Below are 22,074 nucleotides of genomic sequence, written 5' to 3' on the forward strand. Positions count from 1 at the left end.
GGACACAGGCGCCACACGTCGCCCCGTCGCCTTGGTGCGCCGAAGGAAAAAGACAGCCGCCCGCGACCGGTCAAATTCCACGTGGCTACGGCGGCGCATCGCGGGGCAGCGCTCCGACGCCCAGCCGCGCACTAAGGGTGCCTACGGGCCCCGGCCGGCCACCCTGGGCCGCAAAGCTCTCGAGAAAGTCGCCCAGCATGGCCGCCTCCGCCTCATTGACGTTGTTCTCCGTAACAAAGCGCTGCAGACTGTCTGGGAGTGACATACCACTGGCCAGCAGATGCTGCAGCAACTCGGCGTCTTCGTCGTCCAGCTCGGGCTCTTCCTCCACGTCCATGTCCTTGGGGCGCTGCTTGGCAAGCTCACGCTCCATCGCGTCCAGTACAGCATCTAGGCGCTCGAGGGGCGGGCCTGTCGTATCCACAGGTCCTGATGTAGGGGGAACATACGCTGCAGGTGAGTGGGCACCACGTACCGCCTCGTTCGCGTCGTTCCTGTAGGATATCCGCATACTGTGCATCAGTGAGGCCGAGTGTGCGCCGTGTGAATGCGAGGAAGTCGTCCATGTCCTGTTCCATCGGGCCATCCTCGCCCACCGCGGCCTCGTCGGCGTGCGAGCTCGACTCGTGCATGCCCAGCATCGAGTGGCGCTCAGCGCGCTCCTCCGGAGAGTCGTCGTCGTCGCCCTCGAGCGATTCTCTGTCAGAATCGCTATCACCCTCGAGCGGCTCGAGGCGAGAGAGGCCCTCGAGACGCTGGGGCGCAGACGGCGCCGCGCTCTCCGCCGCTCCGCCCGTGCGCTGCGCAGGCGCAGCTACAGGTGGCGCAGCAGCAGGGCCTTCGGCACGGCTACCAGCCACTGCCGCATTTTTTGCGCCCCATTCGTGCGCGGGCACCGGTTCAACAAGGCTCTGCATTTGGTGCTCGCGCGCCTCCGACTCCGAGGCCGAGTCGTCGTCGTCCCAATCGTCGTCCTCAAACAGGGCGCCTTCCATGTCGCCCTGGCTGTCGATAAACGTCTGCATCTTGTTCATGAACAGCTGAAATCTGTCCATGGTTGCATCTTCCGCGCCATCTGCGCCATGCTGGGACAAGAGGGCCTCGATATCACGAGGCGCCTCGCTCATCCATGCATCGCTATCCTCGTGAGAGCGAAGTGTGGCAGTATCGCGCTCAGGCGATAGGGTATATACGCGCTCGTCCGCGGGCGCTTGGAGAGCCGCCTGAACGCGCCGCAGCGTGGGCATCGTATCGTGCGCACGAGCCGCCGATGGCTGTTGGGCAGCAATGCGTAGGGCCTGCGCCTCCAGCGCCTGCCACTGTGCGCTGCCCGGTATTTCGCTGCCAAAGTAGCCGAGGCGCGTGAGGGATGCCACGAGGCGTGCGCGCTCCTCGGGCGAGAATGCTGGATCCGTAGAAGGCGTGTGCACCGACTGTGCATGCAGATGGTGCACCCACATTTCAAGACCTGACGTCAGCTTTGCGCCGATATCAAACCAGCGGCCATGGTGCCGGTCGCGCTCCGAGATCGACGCATCCTGGCCGCTCTGTGCCAGTCGGTATAGCTCGACGGAGCGTTGCCATGAGCGTCCAAACGACTTTGCCGGGAAGAAGCGCTCCATGCTCAGCCGCGCATACAGGTGCCGCGTCATGCGCACACGCACCAGCTCGGGCGCTGGCACAGACGACGGCGCCTCGTCGCTCACGGCCACCGGAAAGTAGGTTAAGGGCTGCGTCAGTCGCGCGCTGACGACATCGCGCGTCGTGAGCATATGCACGGCATCGGCAACCCACTGCGGGTGCGATGCCAGGACTTTGGCCGCCGTACTGGGAAGGTAGGCGAGTGTGTAGTGATGATGATCGATCGCCGCTTGTGGGTACGCAGCGAGGCGCGCAAAAGCTGCCTGCTCGACCTCGGTCGGTGCGCGAGTCGCCTGTGCAGCGTCGCGTACGAGTGCCGTCGCAGCCGCCACAGAGAGAGGCTGGTCGAGTGGCGCACTGGCGGGCGGGATCAGGTGCAGCGCGCCGCCGGCCATCCACACGCGGTGCGCTGCGTTGTCTGGTCGGACCCATTTAGGAAGCTCGTCAGCAGCCTCGATGAGCAAAAACTCGCCGTCTTCGTCTTCGACGCTAATGCAGAGTGCCTGGGTGCGTGAGAGCTCCCGCAGTACGTAGGTGAGGAACCACTCGTCATCTACGCAGCCCTGCACACGCATGTCCAGTAAAAGGACATTGTCGTCGTCTTCGTCGGGATGTATCATAGGGGCCTCGCGGTCCCAGATGTAGCCGCCGGCGCCGTGGGGTGGCGGCGCATCGCAGTGGCCGTCGAGAAAGCGCTGTACGACCGCAGCGAGCGCGCCAAGGTCCGTGCCGGGCTCGGGAACAAGGCGCGCCACGAACATGGCGGCTGCCTCGCCGGCCTCATCGCTAGGCATGGGCCATGCTGGGGCGCCAGAAGGGGCGTCCATGCTGAATAAGGTGTCGCGCAGGGCAGGCGTCAGTGTCGACTGGCCGCCAAGCGGCCAATCAAACGCGCGGCCTTTTTTGGTTCGTTCACCGCCTACGACGCGTCGCGACGCAAGGTGCCCAGGTGTCTTGCCTGGGATGCCGAAGCGCAAGAGGAGCGACATGCACGAACGAGGACGCGATACAGAGCCTACACAGACCAGCTGGTGGGCTCGGGTGCTATCTTTCTTTCGCGCCGGAAAGCGGGCGAAGGCGCCACGCTCGGATGAGCCGACGACACAGATCATCGACGTCGCCAAGGACGCAGCGCCCGGTGCCCCAGAACACGGGAGTGTGGCCGATGCAAGTCTACAGGCTCTACACGCAGATATGGCGCGCGAGAATTTGGCGGACGTAGCCCGACAAGCCCCGGCAGAGGCCGCTGAGCTGCCCGCGACGATCGAGGCCACGGAACAGCGAGGCATTTGCGATGAGCACAACGATGCGCCTGCTGAGAGTCAACCAGCCAAAGCACCTGTGAAGGAATATGTCAGGATCTTTGACACTACGACCGCCGAGAGCGGCCCCGAGGCGGATACCACGCACGAGGCTGCCGAGGCAGGTGATACGCCGGTCGACGCCAGAAAGAGGGCGGAGAATACCAAAGACGACCACACTCAGAGTATCGAGGCTACCCAGGGTGCCAGCGAGCTGCCTGCAGCTGAAGGAGAGGCGGTAGGCCACGATCCCCATGGGGCTGACCTGCAGGACACCGTCCAGGAGGACCTGAGCAATGAGAGCCCCACCGAAGAGCACATGGTAGACCCGGGTGAGAAGAATCTGGATGCTGTTCCGCAAGAGTCGCTCGCCGATAGCGAGTCTGATGAGGTATCTGAAGGGCCTGGGGATAGCACTTACGAGGGGCCCAAAGAGGAGTCACGGGCGGGCCTTGCAGAGAAAGACCCGGAAGAGGGCTCTGGTGAGGATCGCGAAGAAGATTCTGACGAGGACCTTGATGAAGACTCTGAAGAGGACCTTAAAGAAGACTCTGAAGAGGACCCCGAAGGCGGCTTCGAAGAAAAACTAGAAGACCCCGACGAGCACACGGACGAGGACCTCGAAGAGGAACCGGAGGCGGACGTTGCAGAGAAGGACCTTGAAGAGGGCTCCGAAGAGGATCGCGAAGATTATGACGAGGGCCTCGAAGAAGGCTCTGAAGAGGATCCCGAAGACGGCTTTGAAGAACTAGAAAAGGAAGGCCCCGACGAGCACCCAGACGAGTGGCCTACACGTGTGACGCCAAGTGACGCCGACTCGGACGAGGTCATTGTCATTGACGACAGTGACGAGGCCCCGTGCGGGCCGCCGCCCCCACCTTTGACGCCCTGCCCCATGCCCACCGATGCGCTGAGCCGCTACTTAGCATCGCGTCGGCCCACAGCACTGCCTCGGCGCACCTCGAGGTTCCGCCCCGTGTATGCGACAGGCGCACTCAAGGTGCCGGCGCCTGAGCCAATCCGCCCTGGGCGATCGCGAGGGGCGGGGCCGCTGCCGCGCCGCTCGCGATCGTCACTAAGCCAGCGGCGCAAGGCGCCGCTAGCCATGGCCGAGTTCCGTGCAGGCTTACAAGCCCGGCAGCAGGCGCGCATCGCTGCCATGGTGCGCGATGCCTTCCACACGCTGCGTGGTGCGCGCACACGCGGCACGTGGGAAGACTTTCAGGCGCTAGTGCGCAAGCGTGCCCATGTACAGCAGCTCCTGGACCTCGAAACGCTGCGTACGCATCCACGCACACCCGTGTTGGACGAAGCCGAATATACCAAGCGCACACTCGCGGCGCTGCAGGAGCGTGAGGCCTGTGCACGTGCGCGGCTACCGGAGCGTCTGGTGCCTGTTGAGGCGCAGCGGCAGGCTGTGCAAGAGGCCAAGGCGCGGCGGCGCGCGACGCACGGCATCTTGGGCCGTGCCGTGCTGCCGTCCGCGCTGCCTGCGCGCGCCGAGGCGCAGGTGCAGCAGGTGCTCGTGCAGCGTGGCGTGATTGCGTCGATGACGGGCGCCCAAGTCGAGGCACACGACATAGCCAAGCTGCGCCCCGGCCAGTGGCTCAACGACGAGGTGATCAACTTTTATGGGCAGCTGATCCAGCAGCGCGCGAATCAAGCCGCTCCTCAGCCTGGTGATGCATCTCCCTGCTGGGCGGTGCATGTGTTTTCGTCGTTCTTTTGGGAGAATCTCACGACGCGCGGCTATGCGGGCGTGCGCCGCTGGTCGCGCCGCGTGGATCTCTTCACCAAGGATGTCGTGCTGATGCCGATCAATCTGGGGCAGGCGCACTGGGTGTGCGCGGCCATTGACCTCCGCCTGCGTCGCTTTGCGTACTACGACAGTATGGGCATGCCAAGCCCGGCGGTGCTGCAGCGTCTGCGGGCGTACCTGGCCGACGAGCTGAAGGACAAGCACGGCCTAGCACTGTACCTCGACGACTGGGAGGACTACTGCGCAGGCGATACATCGCCGCAGCAGAGCAACGGCTACGACTGCGGTGTGTTTGCTGCGCAGACGCTCGAGCAGTTAAGCCGCCGCGACCCGGGCGTGCCGTATCCCCCGCTGCTCGAGGCAGGGGCGTTCGCGCAGCGTGCCGATCCCCAGGCACTCGCGCTGCTGCGCGAGGAGTATGCGGGGGAGTATGCCTGGAATTTCAGCCAGCGCGATATGCCGTACCTGCGGCGGCGCATGGCCTATGAGATCGCCACGAAGCAGCTGCTCGCGTGACATAGGATACCCTAGTCGTCCCACACTACGTGCACCCTCTCGGAACACCCCGTGCACGTCACGTCATGCTGCCCCTGTGCGACCTGCTCGAGTGGGAGAATATAAGACTGCCCACAGCGGCACGGGTAACTGAAGTGGGTGGGCGGCGCGCCCTCCGCGTCAAACGCGTCCAAGTCAAGTGTGTCGGCGATGCGGGGGGGGCGCATACGCAGCGCATGCGCCTGCTGCGCTTTCATGCGCTGCCCGTCGTACGCCGCGCGCGCATCCGCGTCCCGCAGCACCTCGTACGCGCGGACAATGCGTTGGATGTGCGCCGCCGAATCGTCCCCTGCGCCGGCCTTGTCAGGATGGTGCTACGGTCAGTCATCCGCACGCACCATGCGAGCAAGGCGCAGGTACGCTGTGCGGATCTCGGCGTCGCTCGCACTAGGAGCGACGCCGAGGACAGCGTACGCGTCGTCGGCCGCGCTCATCGCCGCCGGCGAAGCGGTGGTCATGTGGAGGCACTAGGTTCTACCAAGCGATGCGCGCCGCATACGTGCGGATCGGCGAGAGGATGCGCTCCTCGACGGTGTGCCCCAGACCCGTGGCGACACGCACGACGGCGTCGTTCAGCTCGTGCGAGCCGAGAATGTCTATGTGGTCACCTGACGAGCCACCGCCTCGAAGGTCGAAGGCGGCTGGATCGTGGAACACCTCGTGCGTGACCACCTTGATGTTGGCAGGGTTGTAGCGCTTGTGCTTCCAGCCCTCGACGCACATGGCGCCAAGGGACAAGAGAGACACAGTGCCGTCGCCCTCGCCCATACGCACGCCCTGCTTAATGGCCGGGATCTCGTTCTCGCGGGTGACAGAGGCATCGATGCGCGACAGGGAGAGCGACTTGGCGTTCGATCCATTGTTCAGCGACTGCGTCATCAGAGGGTGCTCTGGGTTGAGCTTGAGCTTCTCGTCGTCCGGCGGCAGCTGGTGCATCCAATACGAGCGCTCTGTCGGTTGGTTGTAGCCGTACAGGCAGTATACCTTCAAGTGCGGTGCTTCCGGCAGCGCCGCCTCCAGCGGATTCGACCACTTCGTAAAGTCAGCATTGTTCTTGCGGATCTGCCGCGCGCTGCGCTCAAAGCCGTACGAGTAGTTCGTCGCGAGCATGTTCTCAAACGCCTTGGGCGCGTTCTGGCGCAGCCAGTCATGCACACCCGACACGGTCAGCTTCGTAGACACGTTCTGATCCGGCTTGGGCTGGTACTCCATCATTACACCATGCGTCACCGTAGCATTGTCCATGTCATCGGGCGCGCCATCTGCGTTGCCCCACACCACGTCGCCGCCCTTGACGAGCATGCTCGCACTGCCGGCCCACGAGCGGAAGAGCTGCGCGCGCTCGCGCGAGCTGAAGAAGCTCTCGAGCAGGTTCGCGAGCATCGCCGGCACCTGCACAGTGTCGCGCATTTCACCGGTCATGAGCGCAGGCATCGCCTTGGGCACGCCCAGCAGCGTGCCAGAGATGCTCACGAGTGCTTCCACATTCTTGTCGATCCACGCGGCACCAAGGTGGTACTCAGCCCACTTGAGGAAGTAGAATGCCACCGTGCCGCCCATGCTGTGTGAGATCAGCACGGTCTTCTTCCCGAAAATCTTCTTGTTCATTTCCACCTGCGTCACAATACGCGTGAAGAAGTGGTCGCGCTCCTCGAGGTTGTACATGCTCAGCCGCCAGTCGTACCCGGCCAGATAGATCTGGTTGATGTCGTACCCGACCGCTGCGAGGTTCTCAATGATCTTGCTCCAGACCCAGTAGCCCGCCGCAAAGTAGCTCGCAGCATCCAGGCCCTGCGCGGCCCGCACACGGATGCCCTCGGGATCCAGGCCTGTTTCAGGGTCCAGCATCAGGTGCTTCACCCACTTCTCCTTGTCGAACAGGGCGCTGCGCAGCATCGACGTAGAGCCCCACAGACGGCGGCGGAAGTACGCCGACTCCTCGTCGGTCGTCGTCCAGCTCTCCAGACCAGTGCTCACAATGCCGGGAATCAGCACCACCGGGTGCTCTGGCTTCGCCCCCTGCTTCGCCAACTCCCAGCCCACCTGGAAATCAATCGTCTCGGACCACTTGGACGTCTTGGTGAGTATGTCTTCCAGGTTCTTGCGCAGGTCCTTGGGGACCAGTGAGTCGTACTTGAGCGACGACAACTGCAGCGCCTCGATGGGGTCATCAAGAATGTCCATGAGCGAGCGAGCGTGGCGCATATGCCACTGGTCGCGGCTCACAAGTATTGCCACAGCAGCCGCCACTACGGCCAGCGCTAGTAGCCCATATCGCAGTACAGGGCGCGATGTCCGTGAACTCCCCTCCGACGAAGACGGGCGCGACGAGCGCGACATGGCTATGGGAGAACAAGTGGAGTCGCTAATTTCACCCTGAACGGTGAGTGCTGCGAACGTACGCGTAAAAATTGTCACAACGTCGTCGTTCGCGACCAAATGGTTCAGACCCACTTTTTGTGCAAGCGGGAATCTAGGTGAGCAAGAGAAACGTACTTGCTGGATTTGCCATACACCATCGCGCTGGGGTGAGCACATTATACGCACTAGGCAAACTTGTCGACCAGCGCACGATGCACGCCATGACACTGGGGTGAGGGGGCTTGTACGCACCACATGCTCAATGGTGGCACCACGGCGCACGACGATCGGGTCCGTCAGGTCCGGATGCTCGCCGCGTTTCTTTGTGTAGATGCGAAGGAGCTTCAGCTCCTCCCAGATCCGCTCGACCAGGTAGTCCAGGTTCAGGTTCAGATTGCAGCTAATGACCACACTGCGCGGCTCATTCGCCAAGCGGTCCATCTCCTCCATGCTGATACCGTCGACTGCGTGTGAGGCGAGCGCACATACTTTTGTTGTACACATACAGGCACGGCACGTACTTGCGGTTGCCCAGCAGCACATCAATGAACTGGTCCACGCTTATGTCCTCGCGGATCATCACGTCACAGTTCTGCGTTAGTGGCAATGACGCACATGGATCTTGTAGCCCTGCAGAATGGAACGGATCATCTTCTCGTCAATCTTGGTCAGCGTGAGGCCCATGGCCTTGGTCACAACGATACCCCCGCCCGACTTCTTTTTCAGGACCACGTCGGGCTTGGTCTGGTTCAGGCGAATGCCTACATCCTCGAGCTCTTTTTCGAGCATCGGGCGCTGCTGCGAAGACTTCGTGGCGTCCAGCATTATCTGCGGTCAGTCTCGCCGACGCACCATAACCAGATCGGCCGTCTTGGCCACACTAACAACCTGGCGCCCACGACCACGGCCCTGCGCTGCACCTTCGATAATACCTGGAAGATCCAGCAGCTGAATACGTGCACCCTCATACTCCAGCACACCCGGAATGGCCGTCAATGTCGTGTACTCATAGGCAGCCGTCGCGCTCTCCGTCTCCGTAATGGTGGACAGCAACGTCGACTTACCTACCGACGGGAAACCAATCAGTACCACGCGCGCACTGCCCGATTTCATCACGTCAAAGCCCTCGCCAGGCTTGCCACCCTTTTTGTCAGGCTCCAGCAGCTGCATTCGCAGCTTGGCCAGCTTCGCACGAAGCAGACCAATATGGTACCTGCCGTTAGTAGCATCCAACTCACTCTGTGGCCTTGTTCTTCTGAGTACGGGCCATTTCGGCCTCGATCTCTTTAATCTTCTCTGTCACACCCATGATGGCTTGCGTCGGGGCCCAGCCAGGAAGCACGAACGGCGCCCTCGACCTCCACCCCGATCGCGCCTAGCGGCAGTGGTGCACGTGACATACGCGTCCAGCTGTTTGGGCAACACCCATCACTGACAGCCCCACCAGGATGAGCAGCTCATCGTACCGAAGCTCGCCGATGGGGAGCGACACGCGTAAGAGACAGTCGCGTCGTGACGAAGTGAGTTGATTCAGCTTACACAGGCCATTCGGAGACGCATTGAGACAGAGCTGAGCCGCAAGTCCGGCAAGCCCGGCACGCCTCAGCAGAACCGCCGCCGGAACCCCATGCAGGCGGGTACCGTGTCGGCCCTGCGCCCCCTGCCCGCACTCACCGTTCCCCAGTCTATGAGCATCACTGACGCAAGTCAGCTGTGCGCAGCCAAGCGTACAGACTGCGTCCTGGTCGTCGACGACGACGAACACCTGGCCGGCATCTTTACCGCCAAGGACTTGGCGTTCCGTGTATGTGTATAAAGACTGATACCTAGATTGTTGCGGCTGGCGTTGACCCTCGCACCACCCCCGTGAGTGCAATTATGACAACGTCGCCCATGGTGACACGCGATACGACCAGCGCCACAGAGGCACTCAGCACAATGGTCACGCGCGGATTCCGGCATCTGCCGGTCTGCAACGAAGACGGCGACGTAGTCGGTCTCTTGGATATCGCCAAGGTATTCTATGAGGCGCTGGAGAAACTCGAGCGGGCACATGGGTCCTCGCAGAAACTGTACCATGCCCTAGAGGGTGTGCAGAACGAATGGGGCGGTGGGCCCCAGCAGGCGATGATGCAATATGTTGAAACGCTGCGCCAGCGCATGAGTATGCCTGAAATTGCCTCGATTCTCGACTCACGTACGATGCCATGCACCGTGGGTGTCCGCACCAGCGTGCGCGATGCAGCTCGCCTGATGAAGCAGTACAAGACGACCGCCGTTTGCGTCTTGGAAAATGCCCCCAACAATCATGGAGAGTGTGCGATCACCTCCGGAAAAATTGCTGGCATCTTCACGTCCAAGGATGTTGTGCTGCGTGTGATTGCTGCAGGGCTCGACCCGGAGCGCTGCAGTGTCGTGCGTGTAATGACCCCCCACCCTGACACAGCGCCGCCCTCCATGTCAATACAGGAGGCTCTTCGCAAGATGCACGGTGTGTACTTATTGACTCACACGCAGATGGGCGCTACTTGAACCTGCCGGTGGTAGACGTCGATGCGCGGCTCGTGGGCGTCGTGGACGTGCTGAAGCTGACATATGCCACCCTCGAGCAGATTAACAGTATGAACAATGGCGAAGACAGTGATGGTGGCCCGATGTGGAACCGCTTCTGGAACAGCTTTGGCCAGGGTGCCGGCAGCGCGTTTGAGGAGTCGAATAGTGCGCTGAGTGGGAGCCAGCGACTAGGCACGGACGCACAGCTGTCGCCGACCGGTGGCGCATTGGATATTAGCTCCGAGGTCCATCCCAACGATAGTGCCAGTGCTGTGGGTGGCAGCACGCACGATGGCGGCTCTGCAGTGGATGCTGCTCCGCTCGGGGCGGCTGATGATGGCACGTATCTATTCAAGTTCGTCACGCCCAGCGGACGTGTGCATCGCTTTCAAGCACGCTACGATTCCTACGAGACCATCCGTGAAATCGTCACGATCAAGCTTTCTGGGGATCCGTTCTTTGTGTACACAGGTGGGTCTCAGGACATGCCCGTCGAGGCCGCATCGACGGCCTTTGACGAAGATGGGCGATTACCGCTGCATATATTTACACCTCCTATGCCTGCAGGTCCCCAGCCCAACCCTCCTGATGTGAAAGACTATACATTGGCCTACAAGGACGATGATGACGATCTAGTACTCATGACAGCTGACACGGACGTTCAGGACTCTGTGAAAGTTGCGCAGCACCAGGGGAAGGATCGCGTTCTCCTTGTGCTGCACGGCGGGAAGACGTGGGACGAGGCCGCGGCACGCGACGGCCAATACTCCTCGGCCTCCGCTGTCACAGCCGCAAACCACCGGCGCCAGCGCGAGCTTGCCGAGGATCAGGCACGCAATGTACAGCGCTCCGAACAGCCGGGACGTGCCGCTAGCTCACCTAGTAACGAGCCCCTGTTCGGGTTCCTTCCTAGGGATATGGCGCTACCTGCTGCCATCGGCTTTGCGAGTGTGGTCGGCCTTGCAGCCGCCTGCATTTTCCGCTTCGCTGGACGCCCTTAGGTCAGGGATACTGTAGAATTGTCTATGAGTTGGGGTATTGACACTACCACGGGCCCCGTGTACAGATCCTAACATGCAAGGACATGCAACATATGCTGAATCTGAGTATATTTTGCTTAGGTGCAGGTAGTTTTGGGTTTCTCCGGCCAAGGCGAAACTACATAAATATGCATGAACATACCGTGGATTTGAAAAATAGTTGCTCACGCAGATGAGCAAATCAAGGGTACACCTTATGAGTTTGGCTTGTTTGATTGGATCAATGCTACCCTCGAACAATAATCCGTGTGCTTTAGGTATGGCCTGCGGCGCAGATTTTGGCGCATTGTGTGGAAATAGCAACACAACGGAACGGCGGCGAGTGTCTCCAACCTCTCTCTCCGTCTCTTATGCGCAGGGACGACCTGGTTGGGGAGCAAGTAGCCTCGCAGGATGACGAGCTGAATGACTCAGGGTCGCTAAGGTGGTCTTCCTACGCACGGCACATGTGCGACCGCAATTACGTGGACCGGTGCATCGACCGGCCAACACGTACATCGTTTCAGGCCGAAAAGGGCCGGAAATGGGCCGAGGAGGACCTTTGTTGTGAACATTCTTCCAGAAGTATAAGATATACGGAGCTGGGCCCCTATCGTCTACCGACTCGCAGCAGGCCATCAGTACCGCCCGTGGCCGTATCGGAGCCGATATCTCCGACGTTCCAATCAACGACCAAATATGTGCAAACCACAAAGTGGGACTATCTACGAGGGCCCTTAGAGGAGAGAGCCCCGTCTATTGGCACTTCAGTGTTTCGTTCAAGACATGCGGTGTCGAGGACCGTATTGCCTGCCAGTCGGTCGCCTTGCCTCCGTACCGCTTCAACCTTGAACCGGTCCACCTCCAGCCGGGACTGCGGTCCACGCTCGAGATGGCATGAAATGGAGGAAACATCGGATCTCGTGTCTCTTCCCTCGATCTCTGACAGGAACACTTCGCAAAGACTGCAAGCGCTTCCTCCCGTGTCTCGGATCTTATCAACGCGACATTCATCCATACCCAAAGCAAGTCATGTCAAGTATCACGCTCCAACCATTGAATCTCGGACACGCCACCAAGTACTTGCCAGATTGAGGCATACGACCAAGCAACGATTACGGGCCAAGCTCGCTAACAATCCATCGATCTAACACCATCAAGTCACGGCAGCATACGTATTCATACCGCACTACTCCTTAGGTTATAGCCTCTATTTAATTAGGCGTTGTAAAGGTCAGCAAGCATGCGCGAGATAATGAGACGCTGGATTTGCGAAGTGCCTTCGTAAAGCTGTGTATTCGTTAGATCGTAACGTCACGCACCTCGAAGATCTTCGCGTCACGGTACAGCTTCTCCACGGAACTCTCACTGTTAAAGCCGAGGCCACCGTAGATCTGCACGGCCTGGTCAGCGTTCGAAACAGCCGCACTGAAGAGTTAGTCTTACAGGGGTGGACATACCGCGAGGCTGTGCACTTGGCCATACTGGCGTAGAAGCTGTTGCGCATGCCCTGGTCCTTAGCCCAGCACGCCTTCCACACGAGGTTGCGCGACGCTTCCACGGCCATCTGCATGTCGGCGAGCATGAAAGCAATGGCCTGGTGGTTGATGATCGGAGTACCCATCGTCTTGCGCTCCTTGGCGTAGATGGCAGCCTCGTGCAGTGCACGCTGGGCAAGGCCCACAGCTCCCGATGCGACAAGAGGACGGGTAATGTCGAAAGCACCCATAGCAATCTTGAAACCGTCGCCCGGCTTACCGAGCATGTTTTCCTCCGGCACCTCGACCTCCTCGAAAGTGATCATACGGGTGTCCGAGCAGCGCTGACCCATGTTGATCTCCTTCTTGCCGCGGATCACGCCCGGTGCATCGCCGTCGACGATAAAGCCGGAGAGAGCCTTGTGGGGGCGCTCGTTGGGGTTTGTCTTCGCCAGCACAAAGTACCAGTTGGCATGGCCACCGTTGGTGATCCACATCTTGGTACCGTTGATAACCCACTTGTCCCCACGCTTCTCGGCACGGGTCGAGATGTTAGCAACGTCCGAGCCCGCGCCGGGCTCAGTCACACCGTAAGAAGCCACGAGGGGCTCCTCAGTCATTCGGCCCAGGTACTTGGCCATCTGCTGGTCGTTACCGGCCACAATCAAAGGAGCCTCTGCCAGACCATTGGCCTCGATGGCAGTCTGGATACCAGTGCAACCGAAAGCCAGCTCCTCCGTAATAAGTGAGCACTCCATCAAACCCAGTCCAAGACCACCGAACTTCTCCGGAATGTGAGTGTTGACAAGACCGAGCTCGTGGGCCTTCTTGATCACTTCCCAGGGGTATTCCATGGTCTCGTCATGGTGCTTAGCCACAGGAATGATGTGCTCGCGAGTAAACTTGCGGGCCAGGTCCTGGTAGGCCTGCTGGTCCTCGCTCAGCTCAAAGCTGACGGACTTAGCAGGGGCAGACTGCGAGAAGAGACGGGTCGCAGCAGGGGCCGCCTTGGTAGTGAGACGGCCAAGACCCTTGGATGCGGTCAGAGAACGGTGAGCAAGGAACGACATGAGCCTAGACAGTTGGTAACCTAGTACCGGCTTAACATTATGCAAGTCGCCGGCAAGCGGGTTCTCGGCCGACTACAGCAGCGCATGGGCGCGTTGCTCTTGGTTGTCCATCATAGACCGGGTGGGTGCTGAGAGCACCGCGTCCTCGTGAGGGTATAGTCATAGTTCGAGTACTAGCTGAGACTGTCTCTTCGTTGCGTCGTGTTGTCCGTATACGTTGGCACACAATCCATATTGAGTGTTGTGATCTACTAGATCCGGCAACGCCAGCTGCTGCTTTACCATGTGGAGTACTCGTCAAATTTGCCCAATTTCAGACACCTACGCTGAGTTAATGCGCACGATGTGTAGCATGGTCTCTATACCACCAACAGGTCGACTACTATGCATGCACGACAATTCACACTCTACGGCTCACAGGAAACTAAGTACAGGCCAGCTGCACAGAGCTACTATTTCAAAGGTTAATGGATCGAGAATTTCGGCGAGTGGTTGCCTGAGTCACCAAAAAGAACCACAACATAGTCGTCACGCCGCTCCACCTTTGGAACGGTGAAAGTGACATTACCGGTGCGAAGCAGGAAGTTGTTTGCCAGCGTGTTTGCCAGGTGCTCGTTCGAGTCACCCGACTCGATGTGGCCCAGGCGGATCGTACCCGTAGCATTCTTCAGCTGCTTCGGCAGGTGAGACACGTCCCAGGTGACGTTCACGCGCTGGCCAACTTTCCACTGAGTGCTTGCCGTAGGATACACAATCTTAGGGCTGAAGACGATGCGCTTCTGGAATGAGGCCTCATCACTGGCCAGAGCCGAAGTAGCGGCCGCAGCCAAAGCAACAAGGGAAGCAACAAACGAAGACAAACGGACCATCTGATCAGTATTCCCACGCAAGGACTTGTGTGACTGACGCTCGCACACAGAAGGCCAGTAATTTAAGTTGTCAGCGACGCTGTGGCTGAGTAGATACTTTCTTGGTTCTGGCCCCTGCGAGGGGATTCCAGCCAATAGAAATCACCACCTGCAAGGGTCGCTCGCTTATGCATGGAAACTCTACATTCTCTAGGTCTTGGCCTATCTCATTGGGACGCCACAGACTTAGCGCCCTGCCATTCAGAGTTGCCTCCTCCGTGGACTAGCTGTCAGTCGCAGGTGTACCGCGCGCAGCCAGCGCCGTGAACGGACCTAAAGCGAGTTGGTCTTTTTTCGTTGGCCCTATACGAAGCAGTATTTCTATGGCTGCACGGGGTCTATGGACAAGTTGGCATTTGTTCCTTGAATTTGTAGGCTATGCCATTCTAGCCATCACTGCCTATGGGCTGTTGGGGGGGTGGTCCGAAGGCGGTCATTGGCTGTCGCTTCCCCACTGTATTGCCTACTGGCTTCCATTAATGATCCCCTTTACCACCTATCTAATTATTGCTCATTGGACCGGCATGGAACTATTTCGTCATTCGTGATATATAGAAGCACGGTCGGGATCCACGGGCACGAGAGTTAAGGATAGAATGGAGTCTTTCGTGTGTGTGACGGACTTGATCAGCCACTATTGTGCAACTAATACACCTCGGCATATCGAACGCGGCTAGCAGCTGCCCCACCAACGAGGAGCGGAATCGAAACCAAACAGGCACCGGCAGCTGCCCAAAACATCCACAAGGCATTGCCATAATCGACCTGGACAAACTGAGCCGAGTTATCCTTCATCTTGGCGATGAAGTAGGTCTCGATACCTGCACCCGCCACCAAGACAGCAAATGCAAGGAAAGCCAGAATACTAGCGATCGACAGAGCGGCCATATGTGTCAATAGCGACACAATAAACGCCACACCCGCGATGATGGTGCCCACGAAGAGGAGGTAGAAGGCTGCACGCGTGTAACGGTTAATGTTGTCCTGGTTCGCATACTGTCCGTCAGCGGCACTGGATTGGCCGGCCGGCAGATCCACCCGGATGGCCTCAGGGACGTTAATGCGGTGACCAAAGCTCTTGTCTTCACAAGCCACTTGCTCGAAATCAGAGGAGCCCCCGCAATAGTTGTACAGACCCCATGAATACTTCTCGCGAAGGCCCAGACCCTGGCCCAGAGGATTCGTGAAGGACTGGGCCATATATTGGGACAACGCATCTGCCTGAACGGTGGCTTTCATTACGCGAATATTCCGTGCCACCATGTTGTGGGTAAGCTGGCCCATGTTGGCAAGGATCACCAGCGCAGTCGCACTAAACAGGAGAAACTGGGCTGGCAGTCAAAATACATAGACATACCGAGGACGGCCAGTGCAATACGCATCTCAAGTAGTAGCCAAAGGCGGGCAAATGGTGAGCGATCGTCAAGTGTTGGGATCAACACTACGCGTCCGTCGCGATGTCTATTTTCGATGACTAAACCCGGCATATTACCGCTTGCCGCGGCATGACAGATCGGGCGAACATCGTTGCGGAGCATCCCTTGGGCTATGTCAAGTCTGGCAGCACCTGTTCAAACAGGTCGTCTACGTGATAGCTATAGCCAGCACTACTCTATCTGAGCTGCCCCTTTTCTCTGATCATAGAAGCGGGTTGAAGCGGCTCGCGGTCTTTCTGAGGTTTTTCTGCTGGGAGATAGCGTATTTTGGTAGAACTGCAATAAAAATGATGGCGAAAAATCTGAGATTCCACTTTGGCTGCTCTCCTCGTGGCTGCGTGACGCTAGATATGTCTGCGCCTCTCTCACCCTATCGTGATGACCCGTCGTTGGACATGAATGTAGAAGACCACGAGCAAGAGTGGGAGGTGGGAGGCCCCGAGGAAGAGGCTCAGCGTGAGCAGGATTTGGACGCAGCGCGTGTGATGAGCCAGGCTCGGGATACGAGTGGCATGTGGATGAATGACCATGAAGATGAGGCGCCCGTGGCGACGGGATCAGTTCCGATCGGTGGACCCAGTCCGTCGATGAAGCAGCGCTTCTACCAGCATAAAACCGGCTCTGCGGCCAGTCTTGACAGTCAGACCCATTTTATCGACCACCGCAATCAATCGCATTCTCTCTCAGTCAACCCCAACTCCCCGCTTGCGATGCGCGCGATGCAAGGCACAAAAAGCGTACACGACACGTCGGTACCGCACGGGCGCAGCAGTCTGAGCAAGCAGGTGAACACGGAGCCGGAGTTGGTCGAGTCGCCTGTATCTACGACGGCAAACTCGCCGCGCCGCTCGCCGGGCGACCCGTTGAATGACCTAGCGCAATCGACTCATACGTCGTCGAGTCGTCGGACGCATCTGGAAGACGACGTTTGTTTCCCGCTTCCGAACCAGACGGACGAGCCCCTGGTCGAGACGAGGCAGTCTGGCCAGAAGGACGAGTCACAGCGCCCAGGCTATCCGTTCACGTTTGATTTCTCGATCCTGGACAACTTTGCACAAGAAGAGCGCGAGCGGCATGGTCACGTCGGCTCGTGGCCATCCATACCATCGTTTGGCAGCCCGCCCTCCCAGAATGCGCGCGGCACGCATGGCTTTGGCTCGTTCCCTGCGTCAGGGACTAGCGGCGATGCCACGCTGTATAGTCGCCGGCCGCGTCGCGTGCAGACTGCCAGCGGAGAAGGTGGCGGCAAGTACCAGCGCAAGCTGGCCATGTTCGAGGGGGGCACGTCCCTTACCCGCCCGACGGAAGTGCATCGGAGCACGTCCATGGCGACCCAGGAGGGTGCCGACGACGCGGGGCGCCCCTTGCTGCAGAGCAACACGCTGCCTACGTATCAGGGCATGTCGGAAAGTGAGCCGCCCAAGACGCTCCCACGGGCGAATTCGCATCCGGTGCGGGGGCCGCGGGCCAATGTGCCGATTCCTGGTGCTATGCACGACAAGCCGTATCGCTTTACATTTTACTCCAATGCGCTCCCATCCACCATCCATGCGCGCTATCTATCGGAGCTGCCTGGGCCTGGGCAGTCGTTTGAGGACCTGGTCCGTGGTGTGCCCAACGAGGAGGACATCAAGGCTGTCAAGACGGGACAGGGCCCTGCGCTGATGGGCGGCCGCCCACTGATGGGCCATGGCCGGCACGACAACGAGCCGCCGACCAACACGTGGTGGCTGGACGTGCTGTGTCCCACGGACCAGGAGATGAAGACGCTGGCGCGCACCTTTGGAATTCATCCGCTGACGACGGAGGACATTCTCATGGAGGAGACGCGTGAGAAGATTGAGCTGTTCCGCAATTACTACCTTGTGTGTTTCCGTTCCTTTGACCAGGACCCCTACAGCCCGACATACCTGGAGCCACTCAACATGTACATCCTTGTATTTCGAGAGGGCACCCTCTCGTTCCATTTCCGGCACACGCCGCATCCGCACAATGTCCGCCGCCGCATCAAGCAGCTCAAAGACTATATCAACGTGTCGTCCGACTGGATCTCGTATGCACTCATTGACGACATCACGGACGCGTTCGCGCCGCTCATCCAGAGCATCGAGTTCGAAGTCGACAGCATTGATGAGCTGGTGCTGATTCTGAAGGAGGCCGAGCAGAGCGACATGCTCCGGCGGATCGGCACGTGCCGGAAGAAGGTCATGGGGCTGCTGCGCCTGATGGGCAACAAGGCCGATGTGGTCAAGGGTCTGGCGAAGCGCAGTAACGAGTACTGGAGTGTGGCGCCGAAGACGGATATCGGCATGTACCTGTCCGACATCCAGGACCACTTGATTACGATGACACAAAACTTGAACCACTACGAAATGATTCTCTCCCGCTCCCACAGCAACTATCTGGCGCAGATCAGCATCGAGATGACGGATGCCAACAACCAAATCAACGACGTGCTGACCAAGCTTACGGCGCTGGGTACCGTCATTGTGCCGATGAACGTGATTACGGGTCTCTGGGGCATGAACGTGCATGTGCCAGGGCAAGACGTGGAGAACCTGAACTGGTTCGGCGGCATCTGCGCCGTGATGGTGGTCCTTGCCGTGTCGGGCTACATCACGACGGTGCGGTACCTGAGCGCGCGGTAGGCTACTCGGCCTTTTGCCGGGCCACCACCTGCCGGTGCCGCCACCGCACCCAGGCCCGCAGGCATCGCTGCACACACACCACATGCACGAACAAAAGCCCCAGACTAGCGAGCCATAGGTAGACGAATGTGTTTTGAGCCATGAATTCGAGGCGGTAGGCGAGTGCCAGCCACACGGCCTGCGCGCCGGCCCAGAGCGCGATGAGCGCGCCGACCTCGGCGCGCCGCGGAAACGACAGGGTGGTGCCGACGATCGGCAAGAACCATAGGTACCACAAGAAGTACTGGGTGAGTAGGCCGTACATACCTGGCTCGTGTAGACCTTGTTCCACGCCACAAAGACCACGGTCTGCACCGCGCACGCCATCACGAGATCGCGGCCTCCGAGCCCAAAGCCCGCGAGCGCGACAGCGACCATCTGCGGCACGAAACTGGCGAGCGGCGATGCAGCGAGTGTGCGCACCCACGACGCGTGCGTATCCCAGTCCCACGCGAGGTAGGTGGGCAGGAAGTACACGCTAAAGTTGTGGCGGTGGTCCTGGCGCATCACATGGTACAGGAGCGCATGCCGCAGGAACGGCTCGCCCCACACAAGCCACACGACCACGTTCATGAGCAGGTACATGACCGCACATAGTGCTGCGAACTCGGTGCCGAGCCACAGCACGTCGCGGCGCTGTGGCCTGGCAATGCCGCACAGGAGCCGCAGGGCGTGGTAGCGGTACTTGGCCAGGTGCGCGAGCACGCTGGCGCCGTAGATGACCGGGTATAGCTTGAGATGAACCGCCAGCGCGAGGCAGAATGCCGCACCGCACCAGCACGCCTGGCTCGCGACGCGCAGCTCGCTCGGGTCGTGCGGCGGGGGCAGCTCCTGCACGCGCGGCTCCTGGACCAGCGCCACCTCGGGCGTCGCGCGGATGAGCAGGTACAGGAACGCGAGCACCAAGAGGCCCACGAGGCTGTCTGCGCTGCCGCGCGTCGCGATTTGGGCGGGAAACGGGTTCAGCAGCCACAGCAGCCCTGGGAGGTGCGTCGTGTACGCACTCGCGAGCGCGCGCGCCTCGTGGGCATGCATCGCTGCACGCTCGTCGAGAATGGCCCACATAAGCAGCGCGCACGCGACGTCAGCGAGCGCGAAGAGCACCTTGCCGAACAGCGGCCACACGGCGTCCCACGCGTGTGCGGGGCCCAGGAGGAGCGCGAGCAGCGGCGTGTACCGGTACGTATCGCGTGCGTAGGGATCTCCCAGGCTCGCGAAGAAGCGGAAGAAGGGGTGCGTGAGCGTAAAGCACCCCGAGGCGATCTGCGACCAGACCGACTCGCTGTTGTAGAAAAACTGCTCGACCGGCTCGTCGAGCGTCGGGTCGTTCTTCAGCACAAAGCGCGACACAACGGGCAGGATACCCCGCGCGCAGTGCACATGGCCCACGAGGGCAGGCTCGCTGAACAAGTCCTCCTCGTCGTGGTACAGCGGCGACTCGACCGTCTCGGAGAGGGGGCAGGCAGTCCACAGCGCCCGCGCCCCGTCATTGTACACAGTGTAGTCCACATCCGTGTAGGCCAGGGGCATGTGCCGGTCCTGGTACTCGCCCCAGCCCAGGAGCGCAGCGCGCAGGGCCACGCCGAGGCCGACGTACAGCCAGCGCCGGCGATCGCGAAGCATGGGGGGGGAAGGTGGGGTATCGGGGGATCGGGCGCACGGCCTCTTCGAGCACGGACGCCATGCCGCCGTACCGCCCGCTGTCGCTCCCCCGCGTGCCGCTCGCGCAGCAGCTGACGGCGAACCTGATCCCCGATCCTGTGACGCCAGCGCCTGCGGCCCTCGTGGCGACGCCCATCTCGTTCCCGTCGCTGCTGCGCCGCTCGCGCGCCGTGCGCGATGGCGCACACTTCTCGTATGTGTCGCCGCTGCCGCTGCCGTTCCCGTACGACATCCCCGTGGATGCGCAGGGCGACCGGAACGAGCAGATCGAGCAGGTGCTCCGGACGTACGAGGCGCCCGTGCCGCCGCATGGCGCGGCGCACGCGGCGCCCATCGCGCCAGGCCGCCGAACGCCACCGTACCCCGACGCGCGGCTGGTGGCCTTTTCGCCCGACACGCATGTGGCCTGCGTGCCGCATCTGGACGTAGGCGACGCCGCCGCGTGGATCGCATCGACGTCGGGGCAGGCCGCCGTAAGCTCCGGCCCCTCGCTCGCGCTCGACGAGGCGGCGCTCTACGGCGAAGCCGTGCCTGGCCGCGACGCGGAGGCGCGGCAGGCGCTGAGTGAGTGGGCGTCCGGCCGCGCCGTCTCCATCGCGCTGGATCCCGCGACACGCGTAGGCGATGGCGACGGCGCCGGCGTGCACTTTCTCGCGCGCGACGAGGAGCCCGAGCGGAACGTGCGCGAGGCGCTCTCGGCGCTGCACGCCTCGCAGCGCGGCAGCGGCGCAGCGCATGCGCCGTGGTCGCTGCGGTACGGCGGCCACCAGTTCGGCGAGTGGGCCGGCCAGCTGGGCGACGGCCGTGCCGTCTCGCTCGTCGAGACGCAGCACCCCACGACGGGCGCGCGCTGGGACCTGCAGCTCAAAGGGGCGGGGCGCACGCCGTACTCGCGCTTCGCCGACGGCCTCGCGACGCTCAAGAGCTCCGTGCGCGAGTTCCTTGCGTCCGAGTTCATGGCCGCCCTGCGGATCCCCACGAGCCGCGCCCTGTGTGTGGTGTCGCTGCCGACGCGCGTCGAGCGCGAGCGGGCGCAGCCGGCCGCGCTGACGCTCCGGCTCGCCGCGTCGTGGCTCCGCATCGGCAGCTTCGAGATTCACAGCGACCGCGGCGAGTGGGAGAGCGTGCGCGTGCTCGGCGAGTACGTCGCGCGCCACCTCTTTGGGTGGGCGGACGTGGCGCAGGGCGCGAGCGACGCGCCGCGCCCGCCATGGGCGCTGCGCCTCGTGCGCGAGGTCGGCGAGCGCAACGCGCGGACGTGGGCGCTGTGGCAGGCCTACGGGTTCATGCACGGCGTCCTGAACACCGACAATATCGCGCTGCTCGGCGAGACGATCGACTACGGCCCGTACGGGTTCATGGACCTCTTTGACGCGGACCGCGCGTGCAACCACTCGGACTGGATGCACCGCTACACGTACCGGCAGCAGCCGGCGATGCTCGTGTATGCGATCGAGCGGCTGCTCGATGCGCTGGCGCCGCTCGTCGGCTTCGAGGAGGTACACGCACGCGCCCCGCGCCCCGGCGAGCTCCTCGCGGCGCCCGCCGCGGACCTCGCCATGTGGGCCGACGCCGCCGAGGCGCACCGCGCGCCGCTCGGCGCGGCAGTGCAGGAGACGATGCGCGGCGCATGGGCGCACGCGT

General features: G+C 61.2%; 9 protein-coding genes and 1 pseudogene across 10 annotated transcripts; 5 read left to right on the forward strand and 5 right to left on the reverse strand.

The window, feature by feature from the left end:
* Positions 1 to 85: 85 nt before the first annotated feature.
* MSY001_2832 (uncharacterized protein) lies at positions 86 to 2,435 on the reverse strand (the record flags this gene model as incomplete). The annotated part of the gene is made up of 2 exons (XM_018884703.1): positions 86 to 450; positions 476 to 2,435. The coding sequence occupies 2 exons, from the start codon at positions 2,433 to 2,435 to the stop codon at positions 86 to 88; spliced, it is 2,325 nt and encodes a 774-aa protein (XP_018741336.1).
* Positions 2,436 to 4,047: 1,612 nt separating this feature from the next.
* Positions 4,048 to 5,217, forward strand: MSY001_2833 (uncharacterized protein; the record flags this gene model as incomplete). The annotated part of the gene is given in 2 exon segments (XM_018884704.1): positions 4,048 to 5,129; positions 5,148 to 5,217. The coding sequence occupies 2 exon segments, from the start codon at positions 4,048 to 4,050 to the stop codon at positions 5,215 to 5,217; spliced, it is 1,152 nt and encodes a 383-aa protein (XP_018741337.1).
* A 513-nt stretch (positions 5,218 to 5,730) lies between these two features.
* Positions 5,731 to 8,926, reverse strand: MSY001_2834 (uncharacterized protein; the record flags this gene model as incomplete). The annotated part of the gene is made up of 9 exons (XM_018884705.1): positions 5,731 to 7,598; positions 7,659 to 7,729; positions 7,753 to 7,779; positions 7,804 to 7,844; positions 7,870 to 8,081; positions 8,107 to 8,209; positions 8,233 to 8,445; positions 8,470 to 8,830; positions 8,856 to 8,926. 9 exons carry the CDS (start codon positions 8,924 to 8,926, stop codon positions 5,731 to 5,733), a joined length of 2,967 nt encoding a protein of 988 aa, XP_018741338.1.
* A 169-nt stretch (positions 8,927 to 9,095) lies between these two features.
* MSY001_2835 (uncharacterized protein) lies at positions 9,096 to 9,433 on the forward strand (the record flags this gene model as incomplete). The annotated part of the gene is made up of 2 exons (XM_018884706.1): positions 9,096 to 9,137; positions 9,161 to 9,433. The coding sequence occupies 2 exons, from the start codon at positions 9,096 to 9,098 to the stop codon at positions 9,431 to 9,433; spliced, it is 315 nt and encodes a 104-aa protein (XP_018741339.1).
* Positions 9,434 to 9,510: 77 nt separating this feature from the next.
* Positions 9,511 to 11,171, forward strand: MSY001_2836 (uncharacterized protein; the record flags this gene model as incomplete). The annotated part of the gene is made up of 2 exons (XM_018884707.1): positions 9,511 to 10,108; positions 10,135 to 11,171. 2 exons carry the CDS (start codon positions 9,511 to 9,513, stop codon positions 11,169 to 11,171), a joined length of 1,635 nt encoding a protein of 544 aa, XP_018741340.1.
* A 1,319-nt stretch (positions 11,172 to 12,490) lies between these two features.
* On the reverse strand, positions 12,491 to 13,737 carry MSY001_2837 (uncharacterized protein; the record flags this gene model as incomplete). Its single annotated transcript, XM_018884708.1, has 2 exons — positions 12,491 to 12,617; positions 12,650 to 13,737. 2 exons carry the CDS (start codon positions 13,735 to 13,737, stop codon positions 12,491 to 12,493), a joined length of 1,215 nt encoding a protein of 404 aa, XP_018741341.1.
* Positions 13,738 to 15,290: 1,553 nt separating this feature from the next.
* MSY001_2838 (uncharacterized protein) lies at positions 15,291 to 16,027 on the reverse strand (the record flags this gene model as incomplete). Its single annotated transcript, XM_018884710.1, has 2 exons — positions 15,291 to 15,976; positions 16,003 to 16,027. The coding sequence occupies 2 exons, from the start codon at positions 16,025 to 16,027 to the stop codon at positions 15,291 to 15,293; spliced, it is 711 nt and encodes a 236-aa protein (XP_018741342.1).
* A 404-nt stretch (positions 16,028 to 16,431) lies between these two features.
* On the forward strand, positions 16,432 to 18,729 carry MSY001_2839 (uncharacterized protein; the record flags this gene model as incomplete). Its single annotated transcript, XM_018884711.1, has 1 exon — positions 16,432 to 18,729. One exon carries the CDS (start codon positions 16,432 to 16,434, stop codon positions 18,727 to 18,729), a length of 2,298 nt encoding a protein of 765 aa, XP_018741343.1.
* A 1-nt stretch (position 18,730) lies between these two features.
* GPI14 (Glycosylphosphatidylinositol-alpha 1,4 mannosyltransferase I-like protein) lies at positions 18,731 to 20,391 on the reverse strand (the record flags this gene model as incomplete). Its single annotated transcript, XM_018884712.1, has 3 exons — positions 18,731 to 18,757; positions 18,809 to 18,943; positions 19,036 to 20,391. 3 exons carry the CDS (start codon positions 20,389 to 20,391, stop codon positions 18,731 to 18,733), a joined length of 1,518 nt encoding a protein of 505 aa, XP_018741344.1.
* Positions 20,392 to 20,450: 59 nt separating this feature from the next.
* Positions 20,451 to 22,040, forward strand: MSY001_2841 (annotated as a pseudogene). The gene has a single exon. A coding segment is annotated over exon 1 (1,590 nt).
* Positions 22,041 to 22,074: the final 34 nt, after the last annotated feature.

Source organism: Malassezia sympodialis, genomic scaffold, assembly GCF_000349305.1.
Source record: "Malassezia sympodialis ATCC 42132 genomic scaffold, msy_sf_14, whole genome shotgun sequence".
Classification (NCBI taxonomy): Eukaryota; Fungi; Basidiomycota; class Malasseziomycetes; order Malasseziales; family Malasseziaceae; genus Malassezia; species Malassezia sympodialis.